Source organism: Cyprinodon tularosa, unplaced genomic scaffold (genome assembly GCF_016077235.1).
Source record: "Cyprinodon tularosa strain WSP-4 unplaced genomic scaffold, ASM1607723v1 ctg14, whole genome shotgun sequence".
Taxonomy (NCBI): Eukaryota; Metazoa; Chordata; class Actinopteri; order Cyprinodontiformes; family Cyprinodontidae; genus Cyprinodon; species Cyprinodon tularosa.
Window position 1 is genome coordinate 1,255,929 of NW_024038220.1, and position 14,900 is coordinate 1,270,828.

Here is a 14,900-nt window from a genome sequence, read left to right on the forward strand (position 1 = left end):
ACACAATGGAAAATGAATCAGCAATACATACCCTTGTTGCTCTTGCTGCTCTGCTTTCAAAAATGAAATCATTGATTAAGACAAACAGATGCAATAGTAGCAGCTAAACGTGTGCCCTCTTCCACTTCCATGTTGATTTTTGTTGGCTCGGCAGCTCTTACTATACATTTGTTTCTGCTGTATGTCCTGCCTTGAAGCATCATACTGTAATGCGATTAGCCAACCCACTTTGGAGTCATGTTAAATAGTTAAAACAAGTGTGGGATAAGATGCATTCTTGTGTGTTTCAGAATGCACAAATACTGTGAGAATTCAGCTTGCAGGCAAGGTCAGTTAGAGACACAAGAAAGCAAGTTATTTAGGATTTTTCAGTATTAAAACTTTTAAAAAAGGAAAAATAAAAGGATGCTCTCTATCATATCATCTAATATCTCCTTATAATACTATACATTTTTTATTTTTACGTCAAAATTATTGCAGAGGCTTTGGATACTTCTAGAAGGTGTTGTGCCACAGACCTGAAGGGTTGTAAGGATTACCTGTGATCCTATTAAGTTGATTTTGAATGTTTGCGTGTGCAGATGGAGAACCAGGATTCAGTGCGAACTCTGCTGAAACGGACTGAGGCCGAGCTGAATGTGCGCGTCGCGGACGCCCTGAGGAAGCAGGAGGATCCTTTGCAGAGACAGCGCCTACTAGTGGAGGAGGAAAGACTCAAGTACCTCAATGAAGAAGAACTCATCATCCAGCAGCTTCAGTCAGTCACAGTATTTTTGAAACTATAAAATGAAACAGCTTTCTTTCTAAATCCAATAACTACAGATACATGTTGTTTTTTATGTTGAAATGATGTTTGTTTGCATGTTTTTTGAGGGCAGAAGTTAGTTTCTCTGCATTTACAAGGTATGTCAGAGGAATTAAAGGTTTTTGTTCTTCAGCTCAATGATTCATATAGTGACTCAGTGATAAGAGGAAATTTAACTGTAATTAAGTATGGCAATGAGCAAGATGCTTATTAAGATCTGAGATACATGGCTGTCCAGTAACTAATTAAAGTGCCTGCAAAGATGAGAACAGAGAGCTACCTTGAGATTTAATCATCAGATACTGCAACTTGCCTCAGTTTCATATGTGGAAATGTTAAGCTCCTTATTCTTAACATATTCCTGAATAATTGGTTGAACTCTTAGAGATCTTTGCAAATCAATGCTTGTTTTTCTTCCACACAAAATGCAGCCTCCTACGTTCTTTCAATAACTGCTCTTCAATGTAAGAATTGCTCTTTGGCTCTTTCGTTTCATGTAATCAGCATTCTAATTTTATACCAGCGTAAAGTTTGTCTTTCAGATTTTAAGAGTAATACAATAAAACATGCTTTTTTTGTTTAAAATGAAAAATGAAAGACAAATGGAACCGTAAAGAAACACAGCAAAGTAAAAAGTACAGTTTTGGCCATCCAGTGCGGCTGTTAATCAGCAGCAGTATAACTAGAACTAATAAAAGGGGAGAAGGCTATCGATTTGAATAAAACTTGTTAATAAAAGAAGTAACCCTGATGTTTAGCCTTCTGTTTGTTTCATCTCAGCGATCTGGAGAAATCAGTGGAGGAGATCCAGAAGGAATCGTCTGTCAACCACAAGCTGGTGACGGTGCAGGAGCTGGAGGAGAAGGCTGCAGTTCTAAGAAAGCTGGGAGAAACACTCACCGAGCTGAAAAGTGAGTCATGCTGGCACATCCCTCCGTCTGCACCACACAACACACAAAACACTGGTTTTGTATAGTAGACAGTTAATTTTCCACTAATTACTCACTGAGAGGCTGATTATCTTTTAGTCACCCGCAGCTAGTCCGCAGTATTTAATCACTCTCACATCGCTCGTTGTCTGAATGAACTTACTGACCATTTGCAGTAGCTCAAAAAATGCTCCATTTAATTAACACAAAAGACTTTCAGCATCCTTAGGAGGTGGTTGGTTGATAAAAGCATGGCTGCTTTGTGTCCCACCTCCGCTTTTCTCCTGCAGATCAATTCCCGAGCCTGCAGAGCAAGATGCGGGTGGTGCTGCGGGTGGAGGTCGAAGCTGTGAAATTCCTTAAAGAAGAGCCACACAGACTTGATGCCCTGTTAAAACGCTGCAAGTCTATAACCGACACCCTCGCCACAATGCGCAAGTATGGACACCAGCACATTTGGGGGCTTTAGACTCACGCTCGATGGAAGAGCAGCTTATACAGTGATGTTAAAAAGTGCTTTCCCTCTCTTTTAGATTTCTATAGGTTGACATTCAAATGTTTTAACGACACTTTTATCAGATATTGACATTTCTTTAATGATCTAAACCAGAATAAATATTTGAGAAGTCAAGTACTTTTCATGTCACCAAATGCAGATAGGGATGTTTTAAATGGGTTCCACTGATATTCATTTGTTTTGAAGCAGTATTGCTCCAAACACTGAAAGGAAAAAAAACAAAAAAACATTCTCTAATCACAAAGTCAACCTGATAATTTATTTAAAGCTATTTTCAGTCACATAAATATGCTTTGTGATTTAGTGAGTAGTGAAACTGGAGACTTTCTTATCAGGTTTAGTCCTAAAAAGCTTCATTATAGTCTTAATTATTCGGTTTTAATCTTTTTCCCTCTCAAAATTAGACGAGCGTTTCATAAACTCGGCCGATTAGTTTTTTTTCTTCTTTGTTTTTCCAGGCAAGCAAATGATGGGGTTTGGAAAAAGCAGGACAACTTTTCAAATCCCTCAGCAAAGCACAATGATGACTTACAAAAGTTTTCAGGCTTTGACATCCCCAGCAGCCCTCCATTAACCATCAATGATATTGGAGGAGGTAACAGCCTGTCTAACTGGAGTCCGCACTCCAGCCTCAGCCGTGGTCTCGGAAACCCGTCCGGTTCTCACAAGGACAATCATCCTCCTATTCCCCACAAAGGAAAAGCCCTTGAGGAACTGGAGCGCCGTGCTGCCGCTGACAAAGCTTTGTCAATGGAAGTCCGACTAGTAAGACTAATTTTTATTTAAAAAAAGAAATGCTTTAACCTACCTACCCCCACTATACTAGTAGTGCTACAATTAAGCTAATATACCCTAATAATTTTGACACAGAGACTACTATGCATATGGGGTCATAATAATACTCAACAACACAAAAGACAGCAACAGCTGAATTTAACTTTCCAATAAATAAATACATACATATCTGCACCTTAAAGCAAGGATAACATTCCAGGAGGGTAAAAAGCACCCACACCTCAAACTTCCTCATAAAAATAGGTTGATTAGGATATACCAAAGCCTTGAGTTGTTAGGGGTTAATTTGAATCCAAATATGTACTTTTCATGTTGTTAAAGAATAATTTTGCCGCATTCAGTGTTGATGAGGTTGAGAAGAAATATGAAAGACATGCTGTGACCCTTAGATCTTGGCATGTTATTTTCCTGTAGTTAAGGGCACCTAAACCTACTTGCAACTACACCCTTGGTTTATCATTTCACATTGATTAGTAGGACATCACAAATATTTAGGAATTTGATTCTTTTAGACTACACACGCTAAGATATGCTATGTGCCAGGTTAAAATATTGTACAATATTGAACAGAAAATACCTCTTATGCTGCAGATGATAATACTGATAATTTCGGAGTAAACCTAATCATTTTCAGCATTTTTTAAAAATCTTTTTTAAGTGACACGTAAAAAAAAAAAAAAAAGTTTTGGTTGAACAACTATTAGTACAAATTATGATATTTATTGAGACAGGTTTATTTGTTATCTTGGTTGCACATGCTTATATTTGCAATTTGATTGGAAAAACAATGATTCTGCAAAAAAACTAACAAAAAAACCCCCGAAAAATAACTCTTTGGCAAATACCAAGATTGCAGTAGCTGCAGAGTTGTCTTCACACTCAAATGAGCTTTACCCAATTCCTGGAATCCAGAAAGACTTGGAGAACTGATTGCCATCTGGCAGTCCTAATCTGATGTGACACCGCCATACTGGTTGCTATCCTTCACTTTGCAGGCAGCAGAGCGGGACTGGGAGGAAAAGCGTGCCAGTCTTACACAGTACAGTGCTCAGGACATCAACCGCTTGCTGGAGGAGACCCAAGCTGAACTGATGAAGGCTATTCCAGACCTGGACTTTGCTGCCAAGCAGATCAAGCCCTCCTCCAACACCCCATCGGCCCAGACCCCTCAGAGTGGGGCGACAACAACGGAGCACCGCTCTAGCAAGCCACAAAACAAGCTTTCAGCTAAAGAGGGGGGGTCCAGGCGTGGCTCTGGTAAGTCAGGAAGTCATAATCTTTGGTCACATTTAAACCATTCTGACCCATTTTTGTAAAACTTTCAGCATCTTGTTTTGTTTCTTTTATTTTTTTTATATTTTCCCAGATGAGTTGACAGTACCACGGTATCGCACAGAAAAACCCTCCAAGTCTCCTCCCCCTCCTCCACCTAGACGTAGTTTCCCTTCGTCTCCAGGTGTGACTTCTCGCAGTGGAGAGCCCTTAATTCCTGGAAAAAGCATAAAGGTGCCAAACGATCTACAAATCAGCAGAATCGTTCCTCAAAATGTTCTGCAAATTCATGAAAACTGGTGGTTTGTTGAATGTTTTGGGTGAACAAACCCTTTCCAGACATGTGGCTTTAGATCATGTTTAATCATTTTGTTTTCTTAGAAATCCGAATCCGAAGAGAATGACACCCAAAAGCCACACACGAAACTGAGGAGGACCATGTCTGAAAACCCTCGTCCTGCATCTACACCCCCCACGCTAGCCTCCGGAGAGAAGGAGCAAGGAGAGGAGGAAAAAATTGCTGCTGAACTTGAGGTAAATGAAACATGGACTGCACATCAATTGAGTTACATTATGATGGTAATAATGTTGGCCGACTGATGGCAAAAACTGCACTTTATAGTTATAAATGTTCCTTCCACAATGCGTCAGTGGATTCCAAGAGCACATACACACTCAAAGGGCGATACGCTCATCATCATTACCACATGTTCAAGCAGCAGGTGCCATATGCCCCCCTTGCCCCTGGCACCAAGAAAGCCCAAAGATCGCATAATGCTCAGTCGCACACACATAACCCAGAACTAACAGGTCGACAGATGGACCCTGAGAGCTGTGTGTTCTGTGTTTAAGATGGCCTGCCAGAAAATATGAAGCAACAAACTCTCAATAATAACTGAATTGGATTTGTCAGTGGCTGTTGTTTTGTTTCCTTGACATTTGCTTAACCTTCGTTTTGCCTCCCCAGCTGTTTGAGAGAGCCCCAGTCAGGCTCTCTCGCCCCACTTCGCTTTTTCTCCCTGCTAGCCCACACATCAGGAAAATCCCTTCCCCCTCCAGGCTACACCTGTCACCTCCTGAGGCCTCTTCTGAGGTAACACTCTGGCTGACCAGGAGCAGTCTGGATTGTTCCCTTGCGTCTCTTTTACTTCTTAACTACCTTCACTGTAACTACTTCTCTGTTTTTGACCGCATGGACTTTCAAAATGCTTGATTTAAGCCTCATGGCTACACAACTGCTGCCGACCTCTTTTTGACATTTATTTACTTGCAGATTTTATTATAGGGACAAAAAAGAAACATTTTGCAAAGGCATTCTTTCCATTAGAGGGATAACTTATTATTATGCATGACCGTTCACTAATGGTATTTACCAGGTTGTCCCATAGTTTATCTTAAGAAATCACATATTTGTGTTACAAAATAATACTGTATAACACCCAAACTAAGGTTAGTGGGCCTCATGCAAGAACGTGTTTGCAAGAACAGATTTGTTTGTAAGAGGGATTAAGAGAGGACCTTAAAGAACTTTAAATGGATGGGAGAGGCTGTTCAAAAAGTAGAAGAGAATGATTGCTTTATCTGTGCATCCAGCACAGATAGACAACATTTTGGTGCTTCCAGTTAATGTAGAACCAGTATTTTTTTAAAACAGGCACTTAAATAAAATAAAATGTATATTTTGATTGCATTTTTCACTTTGTATGCATAGCAAATACGATAAAAGAGATTATTTTATTCAGCTAAATGCAGAGGGAGTTCTTAGCAGCTGAATGGGCTGCATGACTTTCAAACACTTTGTATAAGAAAGGTGGGAAGAAAGTTAAAAATGTAATTATACACAAAGGGATGGAGTCTAAGTTTTCTGTTTACAGCAACCTTCTATATTTGCTATGATTGGATTTAGAGCAAACAAGCTTATTCTGTGTTTTACCTGTTTTTCCATGCATGCATAGGGTCTCAAACCTAATCACACATGTATGCTCCTAATCTATAAATACATACATGTGCATAAAAAATGTGCCTTTCCTTCATAACTTTCACGTTTGTACAGTTTGGATTACAGTTTTGCTAGAAGTTTAACTAGTTCATGTGTCTATATTTATGCAGAAAGTGCTTTTTTTATTTATAGGGAAGGAACTTTTCTGCGATCCCCCACATCCTGTTGACAGAGTGTTTGCCAGACTCACTCACTGCTGCAGAAAATCCTGTCAGAGATTTAGCAAATTACCCTGCACAAAATAATCCAACGCACAATTCCAGGGATCAACATATGGTCCAGAAAAAAGATATTTTAAGGGGAACGCCTACAGAAAGAAGTAAACCTGGTTCCCAACAGGACCAAGATATATACCTGCTTCTCACAGACCTGGAGATGAGATGGGTGTTACCTCACGAAGCTCAGGAACTGAAGAATATAGTACATAAAACTTTAAATATCTCAGCGCAGATTGAAGAGGTTTCTGTAGCAGAGCTGGATGAACGGCCTGTTCTAATGCATTTCAGAAAGGGAAATAGTCTTAAAGATACATACAGACTGCTTTATTCCCTTCTGGAGTCATCCAATCCAACCCCCCAAAGGAGATTAAGATCCTCCCATCAATCCCTACAGCAGCCCCCTTTCATGGAGGCTCTAAGGAAAGGGATTGAGACAGGGGAGGATGTGCTAACATTTCAACATGCAGATGAAGTTAGGATGGAGCCCTGTAATTGGGATTTATCCAGTCAAAGGAGAATCACCCAGGAGCTCCGACTGAGCACCTACCAAAGACTGGACAGTTTGGAGGAGACCATCCGAGAGCTGGAGAACACTGTAATAGAGATCAGTGGTCACTCTATGACAGAAGGGCTCTACACAGAGACAGAGGTGGCCCTCATGAGCGTTCCAGCCAAGCGGACTGGGAGTCTGAAGTCGGAGACCAAGAGGCCACCGGTTCCACCCAAACCGGCATCAATTCAGGTTCAATATTTGTTGCTGCTGCTGTATTAATCTCCCGCTCCTCAAGTAGCTTGCTCTATTTTTCCTTCTTCTCTGCAGATGAAAACTGGAACTTCCCTTTCAAGCCTCTGATGTCTGCTCCCTGAGCGTTTCTACATCCAATTTATATAAGATCAAATGCATATACAGGCGACAGACAACAGACTCCTTATCTTTTTCTATATTCTGTGCTTCAATCTGGAGCTGCTCTCCTTCTGAGCCCAGTTTCAGTGATTATTTCCTACCAATCTATTCCGACAGTCGCTCATTCCGTCTCCTGTTAAATATATGCAAAGATAATGGCTGAACAGTGTTATTTCTAAGATTTTTTTCAAATATATTTTTTGCTTATCAGCTCTCCATGAAATTAGCTTCCTCAGCCTCCAGGAAAACAGTTAACAATACCATCGTTTGAATTTTTAACCAACCTTTAGGGTATATTTTACATTTTACTAAATGCATTATTAAAGCATTCTACTACACATGCAATAAGATTGTTTTGTACTGTTACTTAGGGTTTTTCTTACTAGGGTTGTTTATTATTGTTATTGTGGAGAGGAGTCAGACTTTTTGGCGATGTAACAATCTACAGTGCTTCAGATATAATGAGAAGCCCCTTTTCATCTCACCTTTAGTTGACCGCAAAGCAACAAAAGCTTAGCAATTAGCAAAATGTTTAAAGCATTCCTAATCAGCTGTCTTCTTGTCGCGATGACATGACAGTTTGCGTAGTATTGACTCTGGCCTGGAATGCATCCTCCCACTGTAATACTTGACAGTCGCTGTCATACTGAGTTTCAGCCCTCTGATGTGGAGCCATGGAGCGTTCCTGTGGGAATGGCTGAGGATTACAGAGTCTTCACACATTATTTCATCACTCCAGCTTCAATCACCATCATTTCAACCGACCCTTCTTCCTACTATGGTCCAAAATGTGCTGCAAACTAAATTCAGACAAGAAGTCTCTTTTCTTGTCCAATTGTGGTTCACAGTCCCCCCAAAAACGACAAGGCTTTACAAAACAGATGGAAGATTTACTGGGTTTTTACATTAAACAATAAGTTTAATACGCTTATCTGTCGTTTGCTAATCTAGAGTCTTCATACCTCTTGATCCATTTTTTTTTATGTCAGAACAAAAACAAGAATATAGGCCTAGTTCAATAAAGTGAAAGGAATGTATGAATGTTTTTAACATTTCTACAAATTTGAACTTGAAAGGTGTGTCATGCATTTGTATTCCTCCTGTCTTTGGTACTGATATGCTTATATAAAATCCTTAAATAAAAACTGCTCTCCATTTCATTGCTGATTTGTAAAGGCCCCAGATGTTTAAGAACATTATCACAGGTCGGGGATAAGTTAAGGTACATAAAGCAGGGGTAAAACAAGGTACTCTTCACAGAAGCAACAGAAATTCAATTCAATTCAATTCAGTTTATTTATATAGCGCCAAATTCACAACACAGGTCATCTCAAGGCACTTTACAGTTCAACCAGATCATACAGTCAAAATCAGAAATGATCATACAGTCAGAAATGTTGATTTGTGGTCTAAACACATAATGGTGTCAAGAAAAACAAACTCTTTCTATGTCACTATGGTTGCCCAATTTCCAGAATAAAACATGGTGGTGAAAGCATCATAATGTGGAGCTGCTTTTTTCCAAACCAAAAAAGAAAATTAACTGACATGGACTGACTAAGCTCAGAAAATAAATCTGATCAAAGATGCATTTAATCAATTTTTCCAGCTTTATTTATTTTGCAGAAAGAGTAGGTTACATTTTAATTATCCTGATTTGCAAAGCTCGCAGACACACTCCATCAGGATTTGTTGCTCGCCTTCCACAGAAAGATTTTATGTAAGGTTTTATCAGCAGGGAGCTGAAAATAAATGGATGCCACACTTTTCAGATTCATATTTTTACGATATATTTGGAACATAATTTTCCTTCTAATTCAAAATGAATTTGAATTAGAAGTTCGTCAACTTCATGGAAGTTCACCTGAGTTCTAATTCAAAATGAATTAGAAGAATTAATCTGTTTTGCTGGGTTAGCAGTTGGCGGTTTTACAGTCAGGGTAATTTAAAAAGTTCAAGGTATTTGGTAGGCACTTTAATCTTTTTTTGGTTGACTTTATGTGCAGAAGAGCCACAGCTTGATGGAAATGTAGCTGAATGTGTATTTCCTTTTGTTTTTATTAGAGGCGGTGGATTGAGTAGCTCAGTGGGAAAGGTCATTAAGCTCAGTGGTTTGGGGCTCTTGCTGTGAAGCTATATCACGTAGTGTCTTTTTTAGTGCAACACCTCATTCTCTGTGGATGGAGGGTGAATTTTAGTCAGGTTCACACTTTTACTTTTATACCAGGTATCTTCTTATATCTATAAAAAAAAGCTTTGCATTCTTTTTAGACTGGCTTGTATTGTTTAGTTCACCTTTTATTATGTAAATCTTGATTTGTGGTAGAAGTTGAAGATACTCTAGAGGGAAAGTGAGCTGTAGATTGAGGGGCTCCATATTTAATCTATTCTCTGTTCTATTTTTTCCTCTCTGTTGTTTTTCTCTCAGGGAGGGAATAATCCCAGCATAGGAAAAGTTCATTCCTCAGCTGCCTCAAAACTGAAGCATCTGCAGCAGAACAGCACAGAGAAGACTAAAAGTGGCAAGAAGGAGGATTTACAGAAGGCACAGAGCCTCCAACAGGTAACAGTTTACAATTAGCTCTGATAAGAGTAAACAATGTGTGATCTGTCAAAGTCATCATCTGAGCTTCATCATAACAGCCTACAAGCATTTGTCATATGGATTACTTTCAAACTAAAAATTAGAATTAAAAGCCTTTTAAAGACAAATTTAAGGATGTTGGTATTAACTAGAACTTCTCTACACAACTTGATAAAGTCTTTTAAAGTTTTATTTTAAATAATTTGGGCATATATTTCTGAAAACCATTGCTTAATTTACTTTACAGGATTAAATATATCTTGTCCTAGTTTCTTAATAATCATTTCATCATCTCTACTTAACTGTTGCATGTCGCCGTGGCATCCTTCACCCTATAGAGGATATGACTTTATATGATAGTTTTTACGGGGATTAGATGATTTAAAAGCCACTTTTTGGTGAAATTGAATAAATGTTCAAGACTGCTGTACTGCCGATTATCTGACAGAGTTGCTGGATGAAATACATTATTATTTACATATTGGGATATATATATATATATATATATATATATATATATATATATATATATATATATATATATATATATATATTCAAATTTCTTAATGTCTGACTTTTTAATCAAAACTCAACGAATAGTTCTTATTATTAACAACAGAAACAGATTTTCAACCAAAACCCCAAAGAAAACACATATTATGAAAGTTGTACATTGTTTAACACATCAGTGAAACACATACAGTATCATTAAAAAAAGGATTTGCCTGCTAACAGATTTCTTTAATTTCCAAATGAAGCTTTCATTTATTAAAGGGAAAATCCATCAAAAGCAGCCCAGCCTTGTGTGAAAAATAAGTAATGAACTCCTAACTCTAATAATTGGCTGTCACCCTAAGTGGCATCGAGTTGCTATAAATGGCAATAAGTCATATGCATATCTGTGGATACATTTGGGTGACTGTTACTTCATTCTAATTAGGGGTACCATGAGCTGACTGTTTTAGGGCAAGTAAATGCAAGCACAAAAACTGCTAGCTAGACGTTTTGCTTACAGAGCAATAAAGAGCAGAGTTTATGGTTCTATAGATCGGGGCAGGTCATCCAGGTGTTGATGCAGCAAGGCAGCCCCAGACCATGACACTACCACTTGTCTACAGGTGTAATGTTCTCTTTCTGAAATTCGGTGTTAGTTTATGTGCAGATCTAGTTCCAAAGAGTTCTGCTTTTCCTTAGTTTATTGAGAATCATAAAGGGGTTTTGGTAAATGTGGTCCCGGAGTTGGAACCGTCCCATATATGTTCTGCTAGTCCACGTCCAGACTTTCTGTTGTTGTTCAGTCATGAACTTTGATCTTGACTGCGAAAAATAAACAGGTTTACAATGTCTCAGATGTCGTTCTGAAATATTAATCGGCTTCCTGGATTATTATTAAGGACAATTTTATCGGCCTATTAAGGTAGATCCAGGGTAGTTTCGAAGTCTTCTCTCTAATAAAATCATATCAAAACTGCATTTTGAGTTTACATGTTTAAATTTATTTCTATTAATGTTGTATTTAGGGATAAAATTGGATTAATTGTGAATAATGGATTATTGAAATAATCGTCAACTAATTCAGTAATCATCAATCATTAACTGGAGTATGGATTCTAAACCCAATTACAGCAGTATTTTTAACAAAATTGTTAAAGAATATATAAATATTTTTTTATTATTATTTAAGATTAAAAAACAAACCTTTCTCCTCTCACAATACGCTCTATCCAGAACTCCTCAAGTCAAAAAGTTTTAGTTTCCCCTGGTTTTATTCTGTATATAATCTTCTTTAAGAAACCTTTGGCTATCTGATTATTAATCACATAATTAAAAAAAAAATTGTCCAATTTATTATCAAAATAATCGATACTTGCAGCCTTAGATGTATTATGATATAAAAATTTTAAATAGGACCAAAATTAAAAAAGGAAACTATAACTGCAATTCTAGTACAGTCCAAAATCTGTCCTCGAGGGTGGTGTCCTATAGGTTATCAATATTTTTCAGCTTCATCACAGCTGATTCAGTGATTGTAGTTCAGAAAATCCCTGGTTATCAGCTGTCAATGGAAATCAACTAGTGTTGCGCCAATGCCATTTTTTTGGGCCCCCGATACCGATACCAGATACCTGGCTGTGCAGTATTGGCCGATACCGATACCGTACCAATACCATCTGTTTGAAATTGATGTGTATGTGTATATATGAAGAACTGCATACTACTTGGATGTAAAATACTTGCCATCATGGCTTTGTCAAGCTGCTGCCTACCTTTGAGAAGCAGAAAAAAGATTAATACAAAGTGAATCCAATAGAACTCCTGGAATGGGTGACAATAGTTGAATAAACTTTTGGCTCTCAAAATATTATGGATGCTTTATTTGTCGGCATCGCCGATGTCGATACCTCTATTTTAGTGCATCGTGCCCGGCCCAATACTGGTATCGGTATTGGTGCAACACTAAAACCAACTGTGCAGGAAAAGCTGTAAAACCTGCAGGATGGCGGCCCTCAAAGACCGACTTTGGACATGACTGTTCTAATAAAACATGACTTAGTACTTTATGGTGAAGCCAGTGTTTTTAGGTGCCGCAAAAACACTTTTTAACCAGCTTTGTTCACTTTTCTAGAGAGATTTGGACCCTCAGATCCGAACCTGCTATTTTATTACACACTTCTAGATATTCCTTCGTTTTTTTGGCTGTATTTTCTTGGACGTTGTTGTGATGGAATGCCATTCGTCAGAATTAATGCTGAGAGAAGAAGGTGCTTCCTAGTACTTTAAAAGTAGTTGACCACATATTGTCTTTATATAAAGAATAATTTTTTTTTCTCTCCTTTAAAGAACTTTTATTTTTCCCAACTGATCTCAGTAACTTTCTCTAAGTCATTTAGATGTTTTGGGAAACATATTAGACCAAGAACGCTATTTGGCAAAGAAATTCAAGATTTTCATAAAGTTTGTTCTGATCTAGTGTCTTTTCTTTGTCAACTGGTCCCCTTTGGTTGAAGAAAATAAAAAACATCCTTTACTCAAAGACACAAACATCTTAGGTACTTATTGAATGAGTTTCATAATCTGCCTTTCAACTTTAGCCAAATAACTAAAGACATTTTCTACAGTGCCACAGTTTCTACCACTGCTGGGCTGCTATGAAGGGGTGAAAACAATAAGAGTAGAAGAGGATTTTTTATACCCTTATAAAGCTCTTAATATTAATATGTTCCCCATACGTTGCTCAATAGTTGGCCCTACAGGGTTTTTCGTTTTCGTATTTAACTTGTTAGCATTTAAAGAGGTGATGTAAAGTAAAAGGCTGAACATAAGGATGCTAGATGGTCTCCAGAGGCAAGGAAATTAAACTGCTGAAGCATGTCGGTCGAGCAAAGCCAGGAGAAGATTCTTGCCAATGCACAGGGGCAAGAAAAGCTTAATGTCGATGTAATTTGAAAAATAACAGACGCAGTGAAGTGCACCTAAACCTTCATAACCTAGAGCACTTTCAGACTCATAGTAAGTTTTTTAGATTGCAGAGAAATGAGCGTGTTTGGCTGAGAAAGAGAGGGAGAGATTTGGGAGATGGCAAAGTAATGAGGCTTTGGTCTCCTCAGACTGAGGGAAGATTGGGAAGAACCGCTGTGGTGCCATTATAACCGCCACTCCAGTCCCTGGCAATCACAGATGATTTAATATGAAGAGGGCATCTCACTTTCTGTCATTAAATCTTTTTACGTTTTTCCCCCTTTATGTCATTTTCCCCTTTCTCTGCTTCCTGTACTCTGCAATTTATCCATGTCTCCCTTTTTTCCCCTTTTCACCACCCTTTGTTGGTTCTGTTCATTCCCTGAAATTTGAAGGCTGAGTAGATGCTTACAATGGTCAAATGAAAGGGAAATTAATCCCATTATTTCAGAATGACTCTGACGCTGCACAGTCTATTTTGTGCACAAACTGTTCAAAACAGCTATTCCTCCGGGTGTGTGAAAGCAATATCCTCAGAGGGCTTCAGACCCTCAAACAGTCAGAGGAGAAGAAATGGAGCTGCAGCAGTTTACATACAAGTAGGCAAGAAATACATTTTCAATAATAAAAGAAATAAGGAGAAAATTTATTTAAACCAGGGAAGGAAAAAAAATACACTGTGACGGACTATTAATTACTGATTTTTTTTTGTACTGAAACACAAAGCAGTCTGAGGATAAAGTAAGGATTGTTGCATTAAGGGAGCACAAAGCTTTGTTGAGGAAAATGATGCACCATATTTATTAAAGTACTGCAGCTGTATGAGGCTGTATTTTCATTTAAACCTGAATTATTTTCTTCTTCACTTTTTTCCTCTCTGTAGAGCAACCCTCTGAGGTAAATCTGTCTATCAAAATTTTAACTCAATAAAAAAAACATCTGTGCATGGACGAGTTGATTACTAGGAGCTGATGAAATGACGCACTACATGGTAAATGTCAAACTGGATTTCTATGGCAACAGTTTTTATTAAGCTTAGCTTGATTTCTTTATTTATCTATGATAGAAAGCAAAATATGAGAAAAAAGACAAAAAGTTATTTTAATTTTTAAAGGGTATCATTTTGCAGTAGTTCAAAATTTGCATTTTAAATGTTGTTTACAGTTAAAATTACAAATCAGTACCAACTAAAACAATTTCTAGTTGTATTACCTACAACAAATATGCTAAAATGTTTAGCCTCTTACACCCTAAGGGGGTATAAATAAATTTCTGCCTGACAAAAACACACAAAAGTAAATAACTTATAGCCTCAAAGCTATTAGATTTAAGAAGAAACTTTTGGTACGTCTTTAAAGGTAAGATGTCATAGAATGGTTTTCTGGTGTCAGCACCATTGTAGCTTTGACCCTGCCTGA

At 37.9% G+C, this 14,900-nt stretch overlaps 1 protein-coding gene across 13 annotated transcripts in view; it reads left to right on the forward strand.

Moving 5' to 3' along the window:
• The window catches only part of si:ch211-278a6.1 (SRC kinase signaling inhibitor 1), a 118,208-nt gene that overhangs the window by 99,429 nt on the left and 3,879 nt on the right, over positions 1–14,900 (forward strand). For 11 of the 13 annotated variants that reach the window (XM_038278264.1, XM_038278265.1, XM_038278257.1 and 8 more), the window contains 10 exons: positions 582–757; positions 1,586–1,716; positions 2,025–2,172; positions 2,710–3,016; positions 4,042–4,303; positions 4,413–4,552; positions 4,700–4,852; positions 5,286–5,411; positions 6,450–7,277; positions 9,868–10,002. In XM_038278264.1, the coding sequence (XP_038134192.1) occupies positions 582–757; positions 1,586–1,716; positions 2,025–2,172; positions 2,710–3,016; positions 4,042–4,303; positions 4,413–4,552; positions 4,700–4,852; positions 5,286–5,411; positions 6,450–7,277; positions 9,868–10,002 (2,406 nt within the window). The remainder of the gene's footprint in view (positions 1–581; positions 758–1,585; positions 1,717–2,024; positions 2,173–2,709; positions 3,017–4,041; positions 4,304–4,412; positions 4,553–4,699; positions 4,853–5,285; positions 5,412–6,449; positions 7,278–9,867; positions 10,003–14,900) is intronic. The other 2 variants (XM_038278270.1, XM_038278269.1) reach the window with 1 other exon arrangement.